Here is a 17914-nt window from a genome sequence, read left to right as displayed (position 1 = left end):
AGTCTAGTCCAGGGTGCCCTGCAGCCCAATCAGCTCAGGGTTTATTCCATGAGGCATCATTGCATTGACTTTCTCTCGGGGGGAACGTGGGGTAGATGGAGAGGCCAGAAATTACAGCACGAGATGCCTTCTTTCCAACAGGTCCCACTTTGTATGAAGAGGGAAGGAAAAAAGCAAGGCAATGAAGAGGCATAGAGAGAAGGGACCATGGACTTTTGCTGAAAGCTCTCTGTCTCTTCATGTCGTGAACCAAACCCAGCTGGAATTCGAGTTAGAGGAGTCCCCTGAGGACCATGAGCTGGAGCTGTGGTCCTCCAGCTCAGAATGTCCATCTTCATCCTCACTGCTGGGGGCTGAGGAGTGGCTGCCTTCCTCCTCTTCCTCGTTTTCCTCTGATCTCCCTGAAGCAGGAGAATGTTCTCTAATCATGTCTGATGACTCTAACTCTGCAGCCTGAAGCCCCAGGTCCTCTCTAAGTCTTCCTTGCAGATTCCCTGATGATGGGGATTGCAAATCCATCTTTCTAATCTTGGGGTTCGGGCCCCCCATCATGCTCATGTTCTTACACTTAGCACAGGTTGCCTCTCTGTAAGCAGCATATTCTTCAGGAGACAGAGTCCTGAGCCAGAGATCAAGGTCCACCTTGTACTGTGTCTGCAGTCCCATGCCTGCTTCTTATAAAGCTCCTTCTGGTCCTGGGGGATGCGCTGCCAATGTCTACTGATCTCCACCATGCACTCCCTTGGGGGCACCACTTTCAGCTCCCTGCTCGACCAGAGATCCTGGTGGAACTTGTGATAGCCATTCATCAGGGGCTTCTTGGGCTTTCTGTGGAATTTCTACTTCATGGGTAAATTTTTTTCTAGATAACCGAGCGTCAGGGAGGCGATAAGTCGCAGCAATTGCGCTCGCCAAACACCTCATCACCTGAGCTGCTCAGACCTAGAAAGGTCACAAAACGCAGGCCCAAACGAGTCTGTGTCTCTGAGGACTACCCGAGTGCCTAAACCTGAGCAGCTTGGACCTGGGAGGTGCAGGCAGCCCAGGGTTGGCCATGGATGGTTCCCGGCGGAGCAACCTAGAGCCTGAGTGGTGTGGGCAGGGAGGCTACACGCGCCGTGAGCAGGGGCAGACCCAGGGTGGCTGAGGCACTGCAAGCACACGCCAGTGTTATTTGTTTGCAGCATCCCTCCCTCCCTCCCCACAGTGCGACTGAACGAGTGAGCCTGAAAAAAAAAAAGTGTCCTCCACCGTCTCCTTTGTGTTAGGGTGGAAACCAGACACTGAAGAGACCAGCAAACAGAAGAAGCTATAACAGAGGGAACCACCTTGGAAGCTACAGGCAATAGATTAAAACCCTGTGGTTACTACGGACTACATAGGAAGGGGCCTATAGATCTTGAGAAATATAAGTTGGACCAAGGAACTAGCCAAAAATGAACTGAACCCACAATACTCACAACAAAACCAGAGAAAGTCCTAGATATATTTTTACTATTTTTACGATTATTCTTTCTTTCTTTTATTTTTACTTTTTATAAAAAATTTTTAAGTCCTCTATTATTCCTTTAATTTTCACTTTTATAACCTATTACTTTGCAAAAAAAAGACCCTTTTTTTTTTACAGCAAACTTCATATATATGTTTTTATAATTTTTTGACCTTGTTTTTTTTTTTTTTTTTTCTTTTCTTTAACATTGTATTTTTGAAATTCCAAACTCTACTCTAGATTTTTAATTTTAGCTTTTTGGTATTTGTTATCAATTTTGTACCTATAGTTTTTTATAATTTCTGTGACTTTTTTTCCCCTCTGTTTCTTTCTCTTCTTCTTTTATATAACATTGTATATCTGAAATTCCAAACTCTACTGTAGATTTTTAATTTATGCTTTTTGGTATTTGATATCAATATTGTACCTGTATTTTCTTTATAATTTTTGTGACTTTGTCTGTTTTTTTTTTTTTTCTCCTCTCTTTCTTTTTCTTCTTCTTTTTTTTAAACATTGTATTTTTGAAATTCCAAACTGTACTCTAGATTTTTAACTTTTGCTTTTTGGTATTAGTTATCAATTTTGTACCTATATTTTCTTTGTAATTTTCGCAAGCTTGTTTGTTTTTGTTTGTTCGTTTTTTCTCTCTTTCTTTTCCTTCTTCTTTTCTTTAACATCATATTTTTGAAATTCCAAGCTCTACTCTTTTTTTTTTGCTTTTATGTATTTGTTACCAATTTTGTACCTTTAAGAACCCAATCTTCAGGACCCATTTTTCACTAGGGAGCGAGATTACTGGCTTGACTGCTCTCTCTCCCTTTGGACTCTCCTTTTCCTCCACCAGGTCGCCTGTGTCTCTTCCCTAACCCCTCTCTATTCTACCCAACTCTGTGAATTTCTGTGTGTTCCAGATGGTGGAGAACACTTAGGGAACTGATTACTGGCTGGATCTGTCTCCCTCCTTTTCATTCCCCCCTTTTATCCTCCTGGCCACCTCTGTCTCCTTCCTCCATCTTCTCTTCTCTGTATAACTCCATGAACATCTCTGAGCGGTCCAGTTGTGGAGTGCACATAAGGAAGTGATTTCTGGCTAGCCTGCTCTCTCCTCTATTGATTCCACCTCATCTCATTCGGGTCACCTCTAACTCCCTCCTCCCTCTTCTCTTCTCCATGTAACGCTGTAAACCTATCTGGGTGACCCTCACAGTAGAGAAACTTTTCATCTTTAACGTAGATGTTTTATCAATGGTGCTGTATAGAAGGAGAAGTTTTGAAACTACTGTAAAAATAAGACCAATAACTGGAAGCAGGAGGCTTAAGTCCAAACCCTAAGAACATCAGAGAACTTCTGACTCCAGGAAACATAAATCAATAGGAGCTCATCAAACACCTCCATACCTACACTGAAACCAAGCACCACCCAAGGGCCAACAAGTTCCAGAGCAAGACATATGCAAATTCTCCAGCAACAAAGGAACACAGCCCTGAGCTTCAATATACAGGCTGCGCAAAGTTACTCCAAAACCATTGACATCTCAAAGCTCATTACTAGACACTTCATTGCACTCCAGAGAGAAGAAATCCAGCTCCACCCACCAGAACACCGAGACAAACTTCCCTAACCAAGAAACCTTGACAAGCCACCAATACAACCCCAGCCACAGCAAGGAAACTCTATAATAAAGAAAACTCCACAAACTGCCAGAATACAGAAAGGCCACCCAAAACTCAGCAATATAAACAAGATGAAGAGACAGAGGAATACCCAGCAGGTAAAGGAACATGATAAATGCCCACCAAATCAAACAAAAGAGGAAGAGATAGGAAATTTACCTGATAAAGAATTCTGAATAATGATAGTGGAAATGATCCAAAATCTTGAAATAAAAATGGAATCCCAGGTAAATAGCCTGGAGACAAGGATTGAGAAGATGCAAGAAAGGTTTAACAAGGACCTAGAAGAAATTAAAAAAAGTCAATATATAATGCATAATGCAATAAATGACATCAAAAACACTCTGGAGGCAACAAATAGTAGAATAACAGAGGCAGAAGATAGGATTAGTGAAATAGAAGATAGAATGGTAGAAATAAATGAATCAGAGAGGAAAAGAGGAAAACAAATGAGGACAAACTGAGACCTCCAGGACAATATTAAACGCTTCAACATTCGAGTCATAGGAGTCCCAGAAGAAAGAAGACAAAAAGAAAGACCATGAGAAAATACTTGAGGAGATAATAGCTGAAAACTTCCCTAAAATGGGGAAGGAAATAATCACCCAAGTCCAAGAAACCCAGAGAGTCCCAAACAAGATAAACCCAAGGCGAAACACCCCGACACATATTAATCAAATTAACAAAGATCAAACACAAAGAACAAATATTAAAAGCAGCAAGGGAAAAACAACAAATAACACACAAGGGGATTCCCATAAGGATAACAGCTGATCTTTCAATAGAAACTCTTCAGGCCAAGAGGGAATGGCAAGACATACTTAAAGTGATGAAAGAAAATAATCTACAGCCCAGATTACTGTACTCAGCAAGGATCTAATTCAAATATGAAGGAGAAATCAAAAACTTTACAGACAAGCAAAAGCTGAGAGAATTCAGCACCACCAAACCAGCTCTCCAACAAATGCTAAAGGATATTCTCTAGACAGGAGACACAAAAAGGGTGTATAAACTTGAACCCAAAACACTAAAGTAAATGGCAACGGGATCATACTTATCAATAATTACCTTAAATGTAAATGGGTTGAATGCCCCAACCAAAAGACAAAGACTGGCTGAATGGATACAAAAACAAGACCCCTATATATGTTGTCTACAAGAGACCCACCTCAAAACATGGGACACATACAGACTGAAAGTGAAGGGCTGGAAAAAGCTATTCCATGCAAATAGAGGCCAAAAGAAAGCAGGAGTAGCAATACTTATATTAGATAAAATAGACTTTAAAACAAAGGCTGTGAAAACAGACAAAGAAGGACACTACATGATGATCAAAGGATCAATCCAAGAAGAAGATATAACAATTATAAATATATATGCACCCAACATAGGAGCACTGCAATATGTAAAACAAATGCTATCAAGTAGTAAAGGGGAAATTAACAATAACACAATAATAGTGGGAGACTTTAATACCCCACTCACACCTATGGATAGATCAACTAAACAGAAAATTAACAAAGAAACACAAACTTTAAATGATACAACAGACCAGTTAGACCTAATTGATATCTATAGGACATTTCACCCCCAAAACAATGAATTTCCCCTTTTTCTCAAGTGCACACGGAACCTTCTCCAGGATAGATCACATCCTGGGCCATAAATCTAGCCTTGGTAAATTCAAAAAAACTGAAATCATTCCAAGCATCTTTTCTGACCACAATGCAGTAAGATTAGATCTCAATTACAGGAGAAAAAATATTAAAAATTCCAACATATGGAGGTTGAACAACATGCTGCTGAATAACCAACAAATCACAGAATAAATCAAAAAAGAAATCCAAATATGCATAGAAACGAATTAAAATGAAAACAAAACAACCCAAAACCTGTGTGACACCGTAAAAGCAGTGCTAAGGGGATAGTTCACAGCAATACAGGCATACCCTAAGAAACAAGAAAAAAGTCAAATAAATAACCTAATGCAACACCCAAAGCAACTAGAAAAGGAAGAAGTGAAGAACCTCAGGGTTAGTAGAAGAAAGAAATCTTAAACATTAGGGCAGAAATAAATGCAAAAGAAACAAAAGAGACCATAGCAAAAATCAACAAAGCCAAAAGCTGGTTCTTTGAAAGGATAAATAAAATTGACAAACCATTAGCCAGACTCATCAAGAAACAAAGGGAGAAAAATCAAATCAATAAAATTAGAAATGAAAATGGATAGATCACAACAGACAACACAGAAATACAAAGGATCATAAGAGACTACTATCAACAATTATATGCCAATAAAATGGACAACGTGGAAGAAATGGACAAATTCTTAGAAAAGTACAACTTTCCAAAACTCGACCAGGAAGAAATAGAAAATCTTAACAGACCCAAAACAAGCACAAAAATGGAAACTGTAATCAGAAATCTTCCAGCAAGCAAAATCACAGGTCCAGACGGCTTCACAGCTGAATTCTACCAAAAATTTAGAGAAGAGCTAACACCTATCCTACTCAAACTCTTCCAGAAAATTGCAGAGGAAGGTAAACTTCCAAACTCATTCTATGAGGCCACTGTCACACTAATACCAAAACCTGAAAAAGATGCCACAGAAAAAGAAAACTACAGGCCAATATCACTGATGAACATGGATGCAAAAATCTTTAACGAAATTCAAGCAATCAGAATCCATCAACACATTAAAAAGATCATACACCATGACCAAGTGGGCTTTATCCCAAGGATTCATGGATTCTTCAATATTAGCAAATCAATCAATGTAATACACCACATTAACAAATTGAAAAATAAAAGCCATATGATTATCTCAATAGATGCAGAGAAAGCCTTTGACAAAATTTAACATCCATTTATGATAAAAACTCTCCAAAAAGCAGGAATAGAAGGAACATACCTCAACATAATAAAAGCTATATATGACAACCCCACAGCAAACATTATCCTCAATGGTGAAAAATTGAAAGCATTTCCCCTGAAGTCAGGAAAAAGACAAGGGTGCCCACTCTCACCACTACTATTCAACATAGTTTTGGAAGTTTTGGCCACAGCAATCAGAGCAGAAAAAGAAATAAAAAGAATACAAATTGGAAAAGGAGAAGTAAAACTCTAACTGTTTGCAGATGACATGATCCTCTACATAGAAAACCCTAGACTCCACCAGAAAATTACTGGAGCTAATCAATGAATACGGTAAAGTTGCAGGATATAAAATCAACACACAGAAATCCCTTGCATTCCTATACACTAATAATGAGAAAAAAGAAAGAGAAATTAAGGAAACAGTTCCATTCACCATTGCAACAAAAATAATAAAGTACTTAGGAATGTATCTACCTAAAGAAACTAAAGACCTATATATAGAAAACTATAAAACACTGGTGAAAGAAATCAAAGAGGACACTAATAGGTGGAGAAATATACCATGTTCATGGATCAGAAGAATCAATATAGTGAAAATGAGTATACTACCCAAAGTAATCTATAGATTCAATGCAATCCCTATTAAGCTACCAATGGTATTTTTCATAGAGCTAGAACAAATAATTCCACAATGTGTATGGAAATATAAAAAAAACTCGAATAGCCAAAGCAATCTTGAAAAAGAAGAATGGAACTGGAGGAATCAACCTATCTGACTTCAGGCTCTACTACAAAGCCACAGTCATCAAGACAATATGGTACTGACACAAAGACAGAAACATAGATTAAAGGAACAAAATAGAAAGCCCAGAGTTAATCCATGCACCTATGGACACCTTATCTTTGACAAAGGAGGCAAGAATATACAATGGAGAAAAGACAATCTCTTTAACAAGTGTTGCTGGGAAAACTGGCCAACCACTTGTAAAAGAAAGAAACTAGAACACTTTCTAACACCATCAAATTAGATCAGATCAGATCAGTAGCTCAGTCCTGTCTGACTCTTTGTGACCACATGAATCGCAGCACACCAGGCCTCCTGTCCATCACCAACTCCAGGAGTTCGCTGAGACTCATGTCCATCGAGTCAGTGATGACATCCAGCCATCTCATCCTCTGTCGTCCCCTTCTCCTCTTGCGCCCAATCCCTCACAGCATCAGAGTCTTTTCCAATGAGTCAACTCTTTGCATGAGGTGGCCAAAGTACTGGAGTTTCAGCTTTAGCATCATTCCTTCCAAAGAAATCCCAGGGCTGATCTCTTTCAGAATGGACTGGTTGGATCTCCTTGCAGTCCAAGGCACTCTCAAGAGTCTTCTCCAACACCACAGTTCAAAAGCATCAATTCTTTGGTGTTCAGCCTTCTTCACAGTCCAACTCTCACATCCATACATGACCACAGGAAAAACCATAGCCTTGACTAGGCGAACCTTTGTTGGCAAAGTAAAGTCTCTGCTTTTGAATATGCTATCCATGTTGATCATAACTTTCCTTCCAAGGGGTAAGCGTCTTTTAGTTTCATGGCTGTAGTCACCACCTGCAGTGATTTTGGAGCCCCAAAAATAAAGTCTGACACTGATTCCACTGTTTCCCCATCTATTTCCCATGAAGTGATGGGACCGGATGCCATGATCTTCAGTTTTTGAAAGTTGAGCTTTAAGCCAACTTTTTCACTCTCCACTTTCACTTTCATCAAGAGGCTTTTTAGTTCCTCTTCACTTTCTGCCATAAGGGTGGTGTCATCTGCATATCTGAGGTTATTGATATTTCTCCTGGCAATCTTGATTCCAGCTTGTGTTTCTTCCAGTCCAGCATTTCTCATGATGTACTCTGCATAAAAGTTAAATAAGCAGGGTGACAATATACAGCCTTGATGAACTCCTTTTCCTATTTGGAACCAGTCTGTTGTTCCATGTCCAGTTTTTTTTTTTTTTTTTCCAAGGAAAAGAAAAGTTGCTTTATTTCAAAACAGTAACTTCCTTATTTTGGAGCACTGGCTAAAAATTCAATTACTGATACAAATATAAATATTTCTTAGGAGGTCAAAATAAGTATATCAGGTGAATTTCTGAATTTATTTCAAAGGCAGAATTTTTAAACCATAGAAAACAATTAGAAACAATGTATGTCAACGACATGTGTAAAATTAAGCCACAGTTCAAATTTAAGCTAAACAGCCAAACCATGAAAATTACCTCAACTAGTATTAGCTGCTCTCGTTTAGAACATTGCACATCATTTCAATAACTTAAAAATGAATGTATCTTCTTCATATCTCCTAATTGCCCTGGGAGGTGGAACTTTTTCCCCGACTAGATTTAAATAATAAGTCCAACTATTTACTCATGGTAGGAGATTCTGGATAACTATAGCTGAGTTTAACAGAAATATAGAAAATCATGAAGATACACGAAGCATTTAGAAATGATGACTTCCTTTGAAGTCCTAGATGAGAAAGGAGGGTCTCCACTTCCTGACAGCACCTACGGGTTATGCTGCTACATGGTGGAACTCAGCAGAACAGCGGTCTGACTGACCCATGATAAGCAACTTACAGGAAATTCTGTCGCCTATTCAGTGTTTAATAGACCAGTATTAAAAAAAAAATTTAACTCCATTATGCTGACATTTCCAGAAGTGTTAACTTAGCAACAAGTCATCTTTATGATATGCCATTTTATTAAACTGAAAGAAAAAGATGGTACATTCTACTTTTACTTTAAAAAGATTTAATTCAATAGTTTGATTGCTCACTATTGAAAACTACATTTTCTTCCTCAGAACTGGGCAGCACTGAGGTGGAAAGTTTTCATGATCCTTGACTTCCCTTAAAGGAAAGTACTACGGAATTTCAGCAGCGAACATCATCTGGTTTCTACTCAAACCCCATCTCCAAGAAAACGTGAGAGAGAATCTAAAAGTTCTATTCAAGGCAAGAAGAAATTCCAAACGCAAACATTTTACTCCAACAATTTGGATATACCAGCTGCTCCATCGCTGGGTAGGAATGATTATCAGCAGCCTTGCCACTGCCATCGCTAAATCTAATATCCTGTTGTATATCCAAATACATGCACATAAAATATGTGTACAGATAAATTAGTGTTAATTAAAAACTCACGTCTATAAAATGTCCTTCCTTTGTTCTGAAATCTATATACTTGTTTTCCAGACTGGAAACCTAAACATCTTGGCTACACATTAAAAACATGCTGGAATGTACATACGCTATGGAAACTTCAGAACTGACCTTCTCTTAAAAGCAAACAAACCTAGAGTGCTTTTGTTATAGCATCATCCTCTAATGAGACCTAAAAGGAGACCACTAAGTTCTAAATTCAGGTATTTACCAAACAAACAGTGTTGATATCTACTAGCTGAACAGCCCTAATAAACGAACAGCTGAACTTCAGATAGTCTTTCTCAGCTCTTTGTCTATTAGGAAGTTGAAGCATTTTCAATTTTCATTTTTCCAGTAGACTTCAACATGTGTGGACCAAACAACACTCTCTCGGGGTGGCCTCTGATTCAGACTTTTGGATTCCTTTCTCAGCTTCACCTTGACTATCTTAAGCAAACTTCTTTTTCAGCGCCTCTGCTATGAGGGCAGCAGGGTCAGCAGCATCTGCCGGCTTGGGCTTTGTGTCTTGTTCTGACCTTTTTACTGATCGCAGTTTCACGCTGTTCATGTCTTTTAGGATCTCCAGCATGTTGGGCAGGTCTGTTTTCTTTGGACTGTTCTTGACCGGGTCTTCCCAGCAGAGGCGTTTCTCCGTCTTCGCTCTTTTATCAGATCAATAGCAGAAGTGTTCTGCTGGAGCCCGGGTGAGGGAGGGGAGGTGGCGGCGGAGGGGGCGGCAGTGGGGCGCTGGCGGGACGGAGGGTGCTACTGTGGCGGCAGGCCTGGTGGATTCTAAGTCACCTGCACTGAGGTTCTGCTGTTCCTGGAGGGTCACGATCTTGGCAATCTGAGCTCTGAGGGCAGCAAGCTCACTTTCAAGGGCACAGATCTTCTGCAGCGCTTCCTCATTGGCCAGCGTCGAGGTCTGCAGCGGAGGCTCTTCTGGAGACAGGGTGGGTAAGTATATGGCTGCCTGCTGTGGGGCTTCTCAAAGAAAGGAAGATCATCCTGAAGGGTTGGCCTTGACCGGACCTCTATCCTTTGTCTTGTTGAACACTCTCCTTCTTCTTCAGCTACCCATCCCACATCAGCAAAAGACACCACTGCATCCTCTCCCGAAGGGCTAGAGCTCCATTCTGTTGTAGGGCTGGTCAGCTGAAACTGAACTTGGACATTGGATCAGAGATAAATTGGTACCAATTTTCCTTACAATACTCCGAGATGACCCATATGGCTTCCCAGACCAAAGAACCGATTGCATGCTTCAACCTGTTGAAAAATCATCCTAATTAGGCGTTTAATCCAGCCAAGCATTTAGATGGCAAAATCTCTCCAAATTTGCATTTCAAGTACTTCAGGCATACATAGCAGCACATGGTCCATAAAGCATGCTCAGTCCAGTTCTAACTGTTGCTTCCTGACCTGCATACAAATTTCTCAAGAGGCAGATCAGGTGGTGTGGTATTCCCATCTCTTTCAGAATTTTCCAAAGTTTATTGTGATCCACACAGTCAAAGGCTTGGCATAGTCAACAAAGCAGAAATAGATGCTTTTCTGGAACTGTCTTGCTTTTTCCATGATCCAGCGGATGTTGGCAATTTGATCTCTGGGTCCTCTGCATTTTCTAAAACCCCACTTGAACATCAGGAAGTTCACAGTTCACATATTGCTGAAACCTGGCTTGCAGAATTTTGAGCATTACGTTACTAGCGTGTGAGATGAGTGCAATTATTGGTAGTTTGAGCATTCTTGGGCATTGCCTTTCTTTGAAATTGGAATGAAAACTGACCTTTTCCATACACAAAAATAAACTGAAAATGGATTAAAGATCTAAACGTAAGAACAGAGACTATAAAACTTTTAGAGGAGAGCCTGGGCAAAACACTGTCCGACATAAATCACAGCAGGATCCTCTATGACCCACCTCCCAGAATATTGGAAATAAAAGCAAAAGTAAACAAATGGGATCTAATTAAAATTAAAGCTTCTGCACAACAAAAGAAACTATAAGCAAGGCGAAAAGACAGCCTTCAGAATGGGAGAAAACAATAGCAAATTAAGCAACTGACAAACAACTAATCTCAATAATATATAAGCAACTCCTGTAGCTCAATTCCAGAAAAATAAACGACCCAACCAAAAAATGGGCCAAAGAACAAAATAGACATTTCTCCAAAGAAGACATACAGAGGGCTAACAAACACATGAAAAGATGCTCAACATCATTCATTATCAGAGAAATGCAAATCAAAACCACAATGAGGTACCGTTTCACACCAGTCAGAATGGCTGTGATCCAAAAGTGTACAATCAATAAATGCTGGAGAGGATGTGGAGAAAAGGGAACCCTCTTACCCTGTTGATAGGAATGCAAACTAGTACAGCCACTATGGAGAACAGTGTGGAGACTCCTTAAAAACCTGGAAATAGAACTGCCATATGACCCAGCAATCCCATTGCTGGGCATACACACCGAGGAAACCAGAACTGAAAGAGACACGTGTACCCCAATGTTCATTGCAGCACTGTTTATAATAGCCAGGACATGGAAGCAACCTAGATGTCCATCAGCAGATGAATGGATAAGAAAACTGGTACATATACACAATGGAGTATTATTCAGCCATTAAAAAGAATACATTTGAATCAGTTCTAATGAGGTGGATGAAACTGGAGCCTATTATACAGAGTGAAGTAAGCCAGAAAGAAAAACACCAATACAGTATACTAACGCATATATATGGAATTTAGAAAGATGGTAATGATAACCCTGTATGCAAGACAGCAAAAGAGACACAGATGTAAGAACAGTCTTTTGGACTGTGTGTGTGTGTGGGGGGGATGATTTGGGAGAATATCATTGAAACATGTATAATATCATATAAGAAATAAATCGCCAGTCCAGGTTTGATGCAGGATACAGGATACTTGGGGCTGGTGCACTGGGATGACCCAAGAGATGGTATGGGGAGGGAAGTGGGAGGGGGGTTCAGTATGGGGAACACGTTTACACCCGTGGCAGATTCATGTTGATGTATGGCAAAACCAATACAATATTGTAAAGTAATTAGCCTCCAATTAAAATAAATAATAATAAAAAATAATGAAATAAAATTATAGTAATTAATCATAAACACCGTTAAATGTATACCATTATGTTAAAAGAAAAATTGATCCTTGGAAAGATTGAGGGCAGGATGAGAATTGCTTGACAAAGGATGAGATGGTTGGATGGCATCAGCAACCCAATGGACATGAATTTGAGCAAATTGTGGGAGATAGTGAAGGACAGTGAAGCCTGGCATGCTGCATTCCTTGCAGTCACAAAGAGACAGACACGACAAAGCAACTGAAAAGCAAGTCAGTTCTATTTTCAGTCTTCTCCTAAGCCTTTGCTTGGGGATAAATATTTCACTTGTCATTTCAGTAAACAAAGGATGTTGCAGTAAAAGGCCGTTATCCACTGCAGCCCCCACAAGACAGTGTGCCCTGAGGGGAATTCAAGGAGAGGAAAACAGGATGGTGTCCTGAGGGAGTTAAGATGCATATCAAAAACATGACTTCAATAAGCCCAGACTCTTGCCTCTTTTCATAGAGAAAAGCATGAAAAGGAACTTCCCTGGGGGCCTGTGATTAAGAATTCACTGGTCAGCACCAGGGATACAGGTTGGATCCCTGGTCCAGGAAGACCCCACAGACTGTGGAGCAACTAAGCCCAAGCACCAACACTGCTGAGCACCCGACTAGAGCCTGGGGGCTATGACCACTGACACCCACAAGCCAGTCCCATGCTATGAGATGAGATGCCACCAAAAGAAGTCAATACATTTCAACTTGAGAGTAGCCCCTGCTCGCCACAACCAGAAAAGGCTGCGCTCAGAAAGAAAGAACCAGCACAGCCAAAATAATCAAACAAATAAGATTATAAAAATAAATAACAATTATTTAAAAGCATGAAAATCATTAATTTGAGATGTAACATGTCCATCATCCATAGTAATCTTTTGATGCTTTCTGAATTTTTTTTTCAGCCCGTGACCTTCTGTACTCTGGCTTCCCTTATAACTTTTGAATAGTTCCTCAGGGCCACCTGAGAAGACACCTTTCTGCTACAATCTTTTGTAAAATCACTGAATAAAGCATATTTGCCATGTTTTAGTTTGTTCATTTTTTTTTGTCATTTGAGCTGCTTTTCCAAGGCCTTTTCCCAACCCACGGTGTCTTGTCCCCACTCACCTGAGTTCCAGGGATTAGACGGAAACTGTCGACTAAAACAGGAGTCACCACCTGAATGTAGAGTCGCTTTATTTCATGGGAGTATTTAAGAGCCAAGCCCGGGCTTCCTCGGTGGCTCAGAGGGTAAAGAATCTGCCTGGAATGTGGGAGATCTGGGTTTGATCCCTGGGATGGGACGATCTCCTGGAGGAGGAAATGGCAGCCTGAGAATCCTGAGAGGTGAGACCCTGACCCCTGCTTTCCTCCTGCCGCTGCCTGTCCTTCTACAGGGAAGGGGTCAGAAGTGCAGGCTGAGCAGGTTCTGGGAAGGAAGGTCCAATGATGTGGAGTACCTGGGTCCCACTGCCAAAGAGGTAGAAGTATCTCTGGGATTGAGTTGCTAGACTCCTGGCTTCAATCCCATTTCTAGAATAAAAGGGAGAAGCTGTCTGGCAGGCAGTGAACAATGCTTCCTGCTTTCCTCCCTGAGTCTTTTCAACCAAAAGATATGTTTAGATTTTCCAAGAGGAAAGAAATCCACTTAACATTTTGTGGGTGTGAATGAACTGTGAGCAAGTCATTTTGGAAGCACTAAATCTTAATCTTAAATTAGATCCTATAGGACTGGAGTTTTATTCCCAGTTCATGTATAGGTGAAGCAACAGGTAAATGCATATTTTAGTATTTTAACCAATATTGTTTTCTTCTTTTAGAAAATTCAGAATTTTAGCCTATATTCATCTGGTATTTGTGTTTTCCTGCCTTTTTCTTTAAAGGCTTTTTATGTGTATTGCAGTATAGCCCGTTCTAATTCTGTGGTAAGTTTTCCCTGCTGGTCTAGTGGTTAAGAATCTGCCTTCCCATGCAGGGGACATGGATTTGATTCCTGGTCCCAGAAGATTTCCCAGGCCCTGGAGCACTGAAGCCCATGTGTCACAACTACTGAGCCATTGCTCCAGGGCCCTGCTCCAAAACCAGGAAAGCCACCCCAGGGAGAAGCTGCAGCACTGAGTTGCCCTAGCTCCCCCTAACTGGAAACATGCCCTGCACTCCAAGAAGACTGAGCTCTGTGAAAAATAAGGAAATTAATCTGTAAAAAAAAAGAAAGAAAGAAAAAGAAGAGAAGTAATAATATTCTGGTAATTTCAGGTAAAGAGCAAAGGGGCTCGGCCATGAGTATACCTGTGCCCATCCTTCCCCACACTTCCCTCCTATCCAGGCTGCCACACAAAATTAGGCAGACTTCCACGTGCTCTACAGTAAGTTCCCCAACTGTATGTTCATGAGGAATAAAATATTCCACTAAGACATCATGGTTGAAGAGGAAGTCTACAAATTAGACAATTATAATATACAAGAACATTACTTGTGTGATACTAATTGTCCATGAGAATCAAAAATGAAAATAGCCAGGAAAGTTTAGAAAAAAAATTTTAATAAGATGGCACTAGCTTTAAATACACTTTCAAATACATCAATAAACCAAAATAATAAAAATGTGTCATCAGTTCAGTTAAGTTCAGTCACTCAGTTGTGTCCGAGTCTTTGGGACCCCATGGACCGCAGCATGCCAGGCCTCCCTGTCCATCACCAACTCCTGGAGTTCACTCAAACACACATCCATCGAGTCGGTGATGCCATCCAGCCATCTCATCCTCTGTCGTCCACTTCTCCTCCTGCCCCCAATCCCTCCCAGCATCAGAGTCTTTTCCAATGAGTCAACTCTGTGCATGAGGTGGCCAAAGTACTGGAGTTTCAGCCTCAGCATCATTCCCTCCAAAGAACACATAGTGGTAGATGAACCCCCAACAGTTTAGTATCTGTGAACTAAAAAACTGACACACAAACTACACAAGTCCTAATATAATACAATTTGAGTCTGTGGAAAAACAAGTTTTACTTACAACTTAGATCAGAAGGAAGGGGCTGGGGCAGAAACCTGCAGAAATTCAGACATGGCCTGAAAACTCAGGGCCACTGGGTCAGAGGAGGCTGGTTTTAAGGAAAAGCCAATTCAGGTGGAGGGGTTACACATTTTTAATTTTGAGGTTTTGATAAGTGAGAAAATCTCATGGACACTTCACGGGATGCACACATACATGGAAATGCTGCTGCCCACATGCCGGCCCCACTTCCAAGGTAAGGAAGGGCCAGCTCCTCACCTCAGAGAGAAGGGGCAGAGACATCAGGGCCTGACAGCTTTGTTTAAGGTAAGTCTCCTACTTCCAGTCAATCAGATCTTCCCTCCCCAGCTCACTGCCTGAGTCCTGAGGGTCACAGGTCACAGAGAAGGGGCTCACAGACCCCTGGAGCCCCTCACACATCTGGCAGGCAGAGGGTGAGGAGAGCAAACCTTTCCAGTTCAGGGAGCTCAGTCTAGTCCAGGGTGCCCCGCAGTCCAGTCAGCTCAGGGTTTATTCCAGGAAGTGTTATTGCCTTGACTTTCTCTTGGGGTGAAAGTGGGGTAGATGGAGAGGCCAGAAATTACAGCAAAAGATGTCTTCTTTCCAACAGGTCCCACTTTGTTTGAAGAGCGAGGGAAAGAAGGAAGGCAATGAAAAAGCATAGAGAGAAGAGCCCCATGGACTTTTGCTGGAAAGTTCTGTCCCTTCAGTTTGTGAACTAAACTCAGTTGAAATTTGAGTCAGAGGAGTCCCCTGAGGACGATGAGCTGGAGCCATGGTCCTCTGGCTCAGAATGTCCATCTTCATCCTCACTGCTGGGAGCTGAGGAGCAGCTTCCTTCCTCCTCTTCCTCATTTTCCTCTGATCTCCCTGAGGCAGGAGAATGTTCTCCAACCGTGTCTGATGATGCTAACTCTGGAGCCTGAAGCCCTTGCTCCTTTCTCCGTCTTCCTTGCAGATTCCCTGATGATGGGGACTGCAGACCCATCCTTCTAATCTTGGGGTTTGGGTCCCCCATCACGCTCATGTCCCTATGCTTAGCACAGGTCACCTCTCTGTAAGCAGCATATTCTTCAGGAGACAGAGTCCTGAGCCAGAGATCAAGGTCCACCTTGTACTGTGTCTGCAGTCCCTCTGCCTGGTTCTTATAAAGCTCCTTTTGGTCCTGGGGGACCCGCTGCCAGTGTCTACTGATCTCCACCATGTGCTCTCTCGGGGGCACCACTTTCAGCTCCTTGCTTGAACAGAGATCCTGGTGGAACTTGTGGTAGCCATTCATCGGTGGCTTCTTGGGCTCTCCGTGGAATTTCCACTTCATAGGTAAACTGTTTTCTTGGAGAGACTTCACTTTTTGAACATTCTTCTGAAACTTCTCTGGCACTTTCATTTCACTTCTTTGGGAGACACCAGATTTCTCAGGGTTTGGGACTAGATCAGAGTAATGTGCTCTGAACAGAGCTATTTTCTCCCTAATATCCTTTTTCTCTTTCTCTAGATCCTGACTGTGTTTCACCCTCAGCTGCTCAGGCACTCTCCTGTGTTCCTCAGACAGAACACTGGTCAGCTCCTGGTTGCTTATCTTGGGATGTTTTTGGATGTACTGAGGGCGCATCACCTGGGAAATGTGCCGGTAAGCTGTCAGGGACCTCTGGAACAAATAAGCATGTTTCTTGTGTTTTCTGGTGTTTTCTTGTGTTTTTTGGAAGGATTGCTAACATTTTCCTTAGCTTCCAGGACTAATTCTTTCAGTGTCTGAAACTTTCTCAACCTATGGGAAACCTCTAACCATTTGAGTTTGCACATTTCCCCAGAAAAATCTTTAAAAGCTACTTTTTCCCAGTCCATCACTGAATGGGTTGTTTTGAATGTGTGTCCGTCACTGGATGGAATGTTTTTCTCCATACTTTCCAGTAACCGCACAATGTCTTCCTTGGACCAGTCATCTTGGCCTTTAGGCATTGTCATTTCTAGGTCTTTGGGACACTTATGTGATCCCAGCAGTTCAGACACCTCAGCAGAATCTTCAGCTGCTTCACTCTCAAGATTCAGCAGGTGAGTTATTTCTGAAGTCCTGCAGTGTGTGCGATCCTCTGTTTCTGTGGAAAAAGAAAAGGAATGTTACTCTTCTATGTGACACAGGAGAGAAGCACTGCCTACTTAGGATATGTCCCTTCTGTAATTTCATTTACCCTCAAGAACGTAAATGAAAACCAGCCCAACCTGTGAGTTGAGAGTCCTGTTGAGCATTATGAAGCTTCTTTTCACAATTAAAAATCCTCAGGCCTATGTACCACAGCTTTCTTATCCATTCATCTGCTGATGGACATCTAGGTTGCTTCCATGTCCAGGTTCAATGCACGATACTGGATGCTTGGGGCTGGTGCACTGGGACGACCTGGAGGGATGGAATGGGGAGGGAGGAGGGAGGAGGGTTCAGGAGGGGGAGCACATGTATACCTGTGATGGATTCATTTTGATTTTTGGCAAAACTAATACAATTATATAAAGTTTAAAAATAAAATAAAATTAAAAAAAAAAAATCCTCAGGCCTGAACCCAACTTGCCTTTCAGTCCCA

At 41.4% G+C, this 17914-nt stretch overlaps 1 protein-coding gene and 1 pseudogene across 1 annotated transcript; both read right to left on the bottom strand.

The window, feature by feature from the left end:
* Window positions 1–8156: 8156 nt before the first annotated feature.
* Window positions 8157–10533, bottom strand: LOC138987027 (mitochondrial fission regulator 1-like; annotated as a pseudogene).
* Window positions 10534–16062: 5529 nt separating this feature from the next.
* LOC138987028 (upstream-binding factor 1-like protein 1) lies at window positions 16063–16950 on the bottom strand. Its single transcript, XM_070366990.1, has one exon. It carries the CDS (start codon window positions 16948–16950, stop codon window positions 16063–16065), a length of 888 nt encoding a protein of 295 aa, XP_070223091.1.
* Between the last annotated feature and the right edge of the window lie 964 nt (window positions 16951–17914).

The sequence above is a fragment of the Bos mutus genome, unplaced genomic scaffold, assembly GCF_027580195.1.
Source record: "Bos mutus isolate GX-2022 unplaced genomic scaffold, NWIPB_WYAK_1.1 CTG434, whole genome shotgun sequence".
Classification (NCBI taxonomy): Eukaryota; Metazoa; Chordata; class Mammalia; order Artiodactyla; family Bovidae; genus Bos; species Bos mutus.
This window is presented reverse-complemented; position numbering and strand designations above follow the sequence as displayed.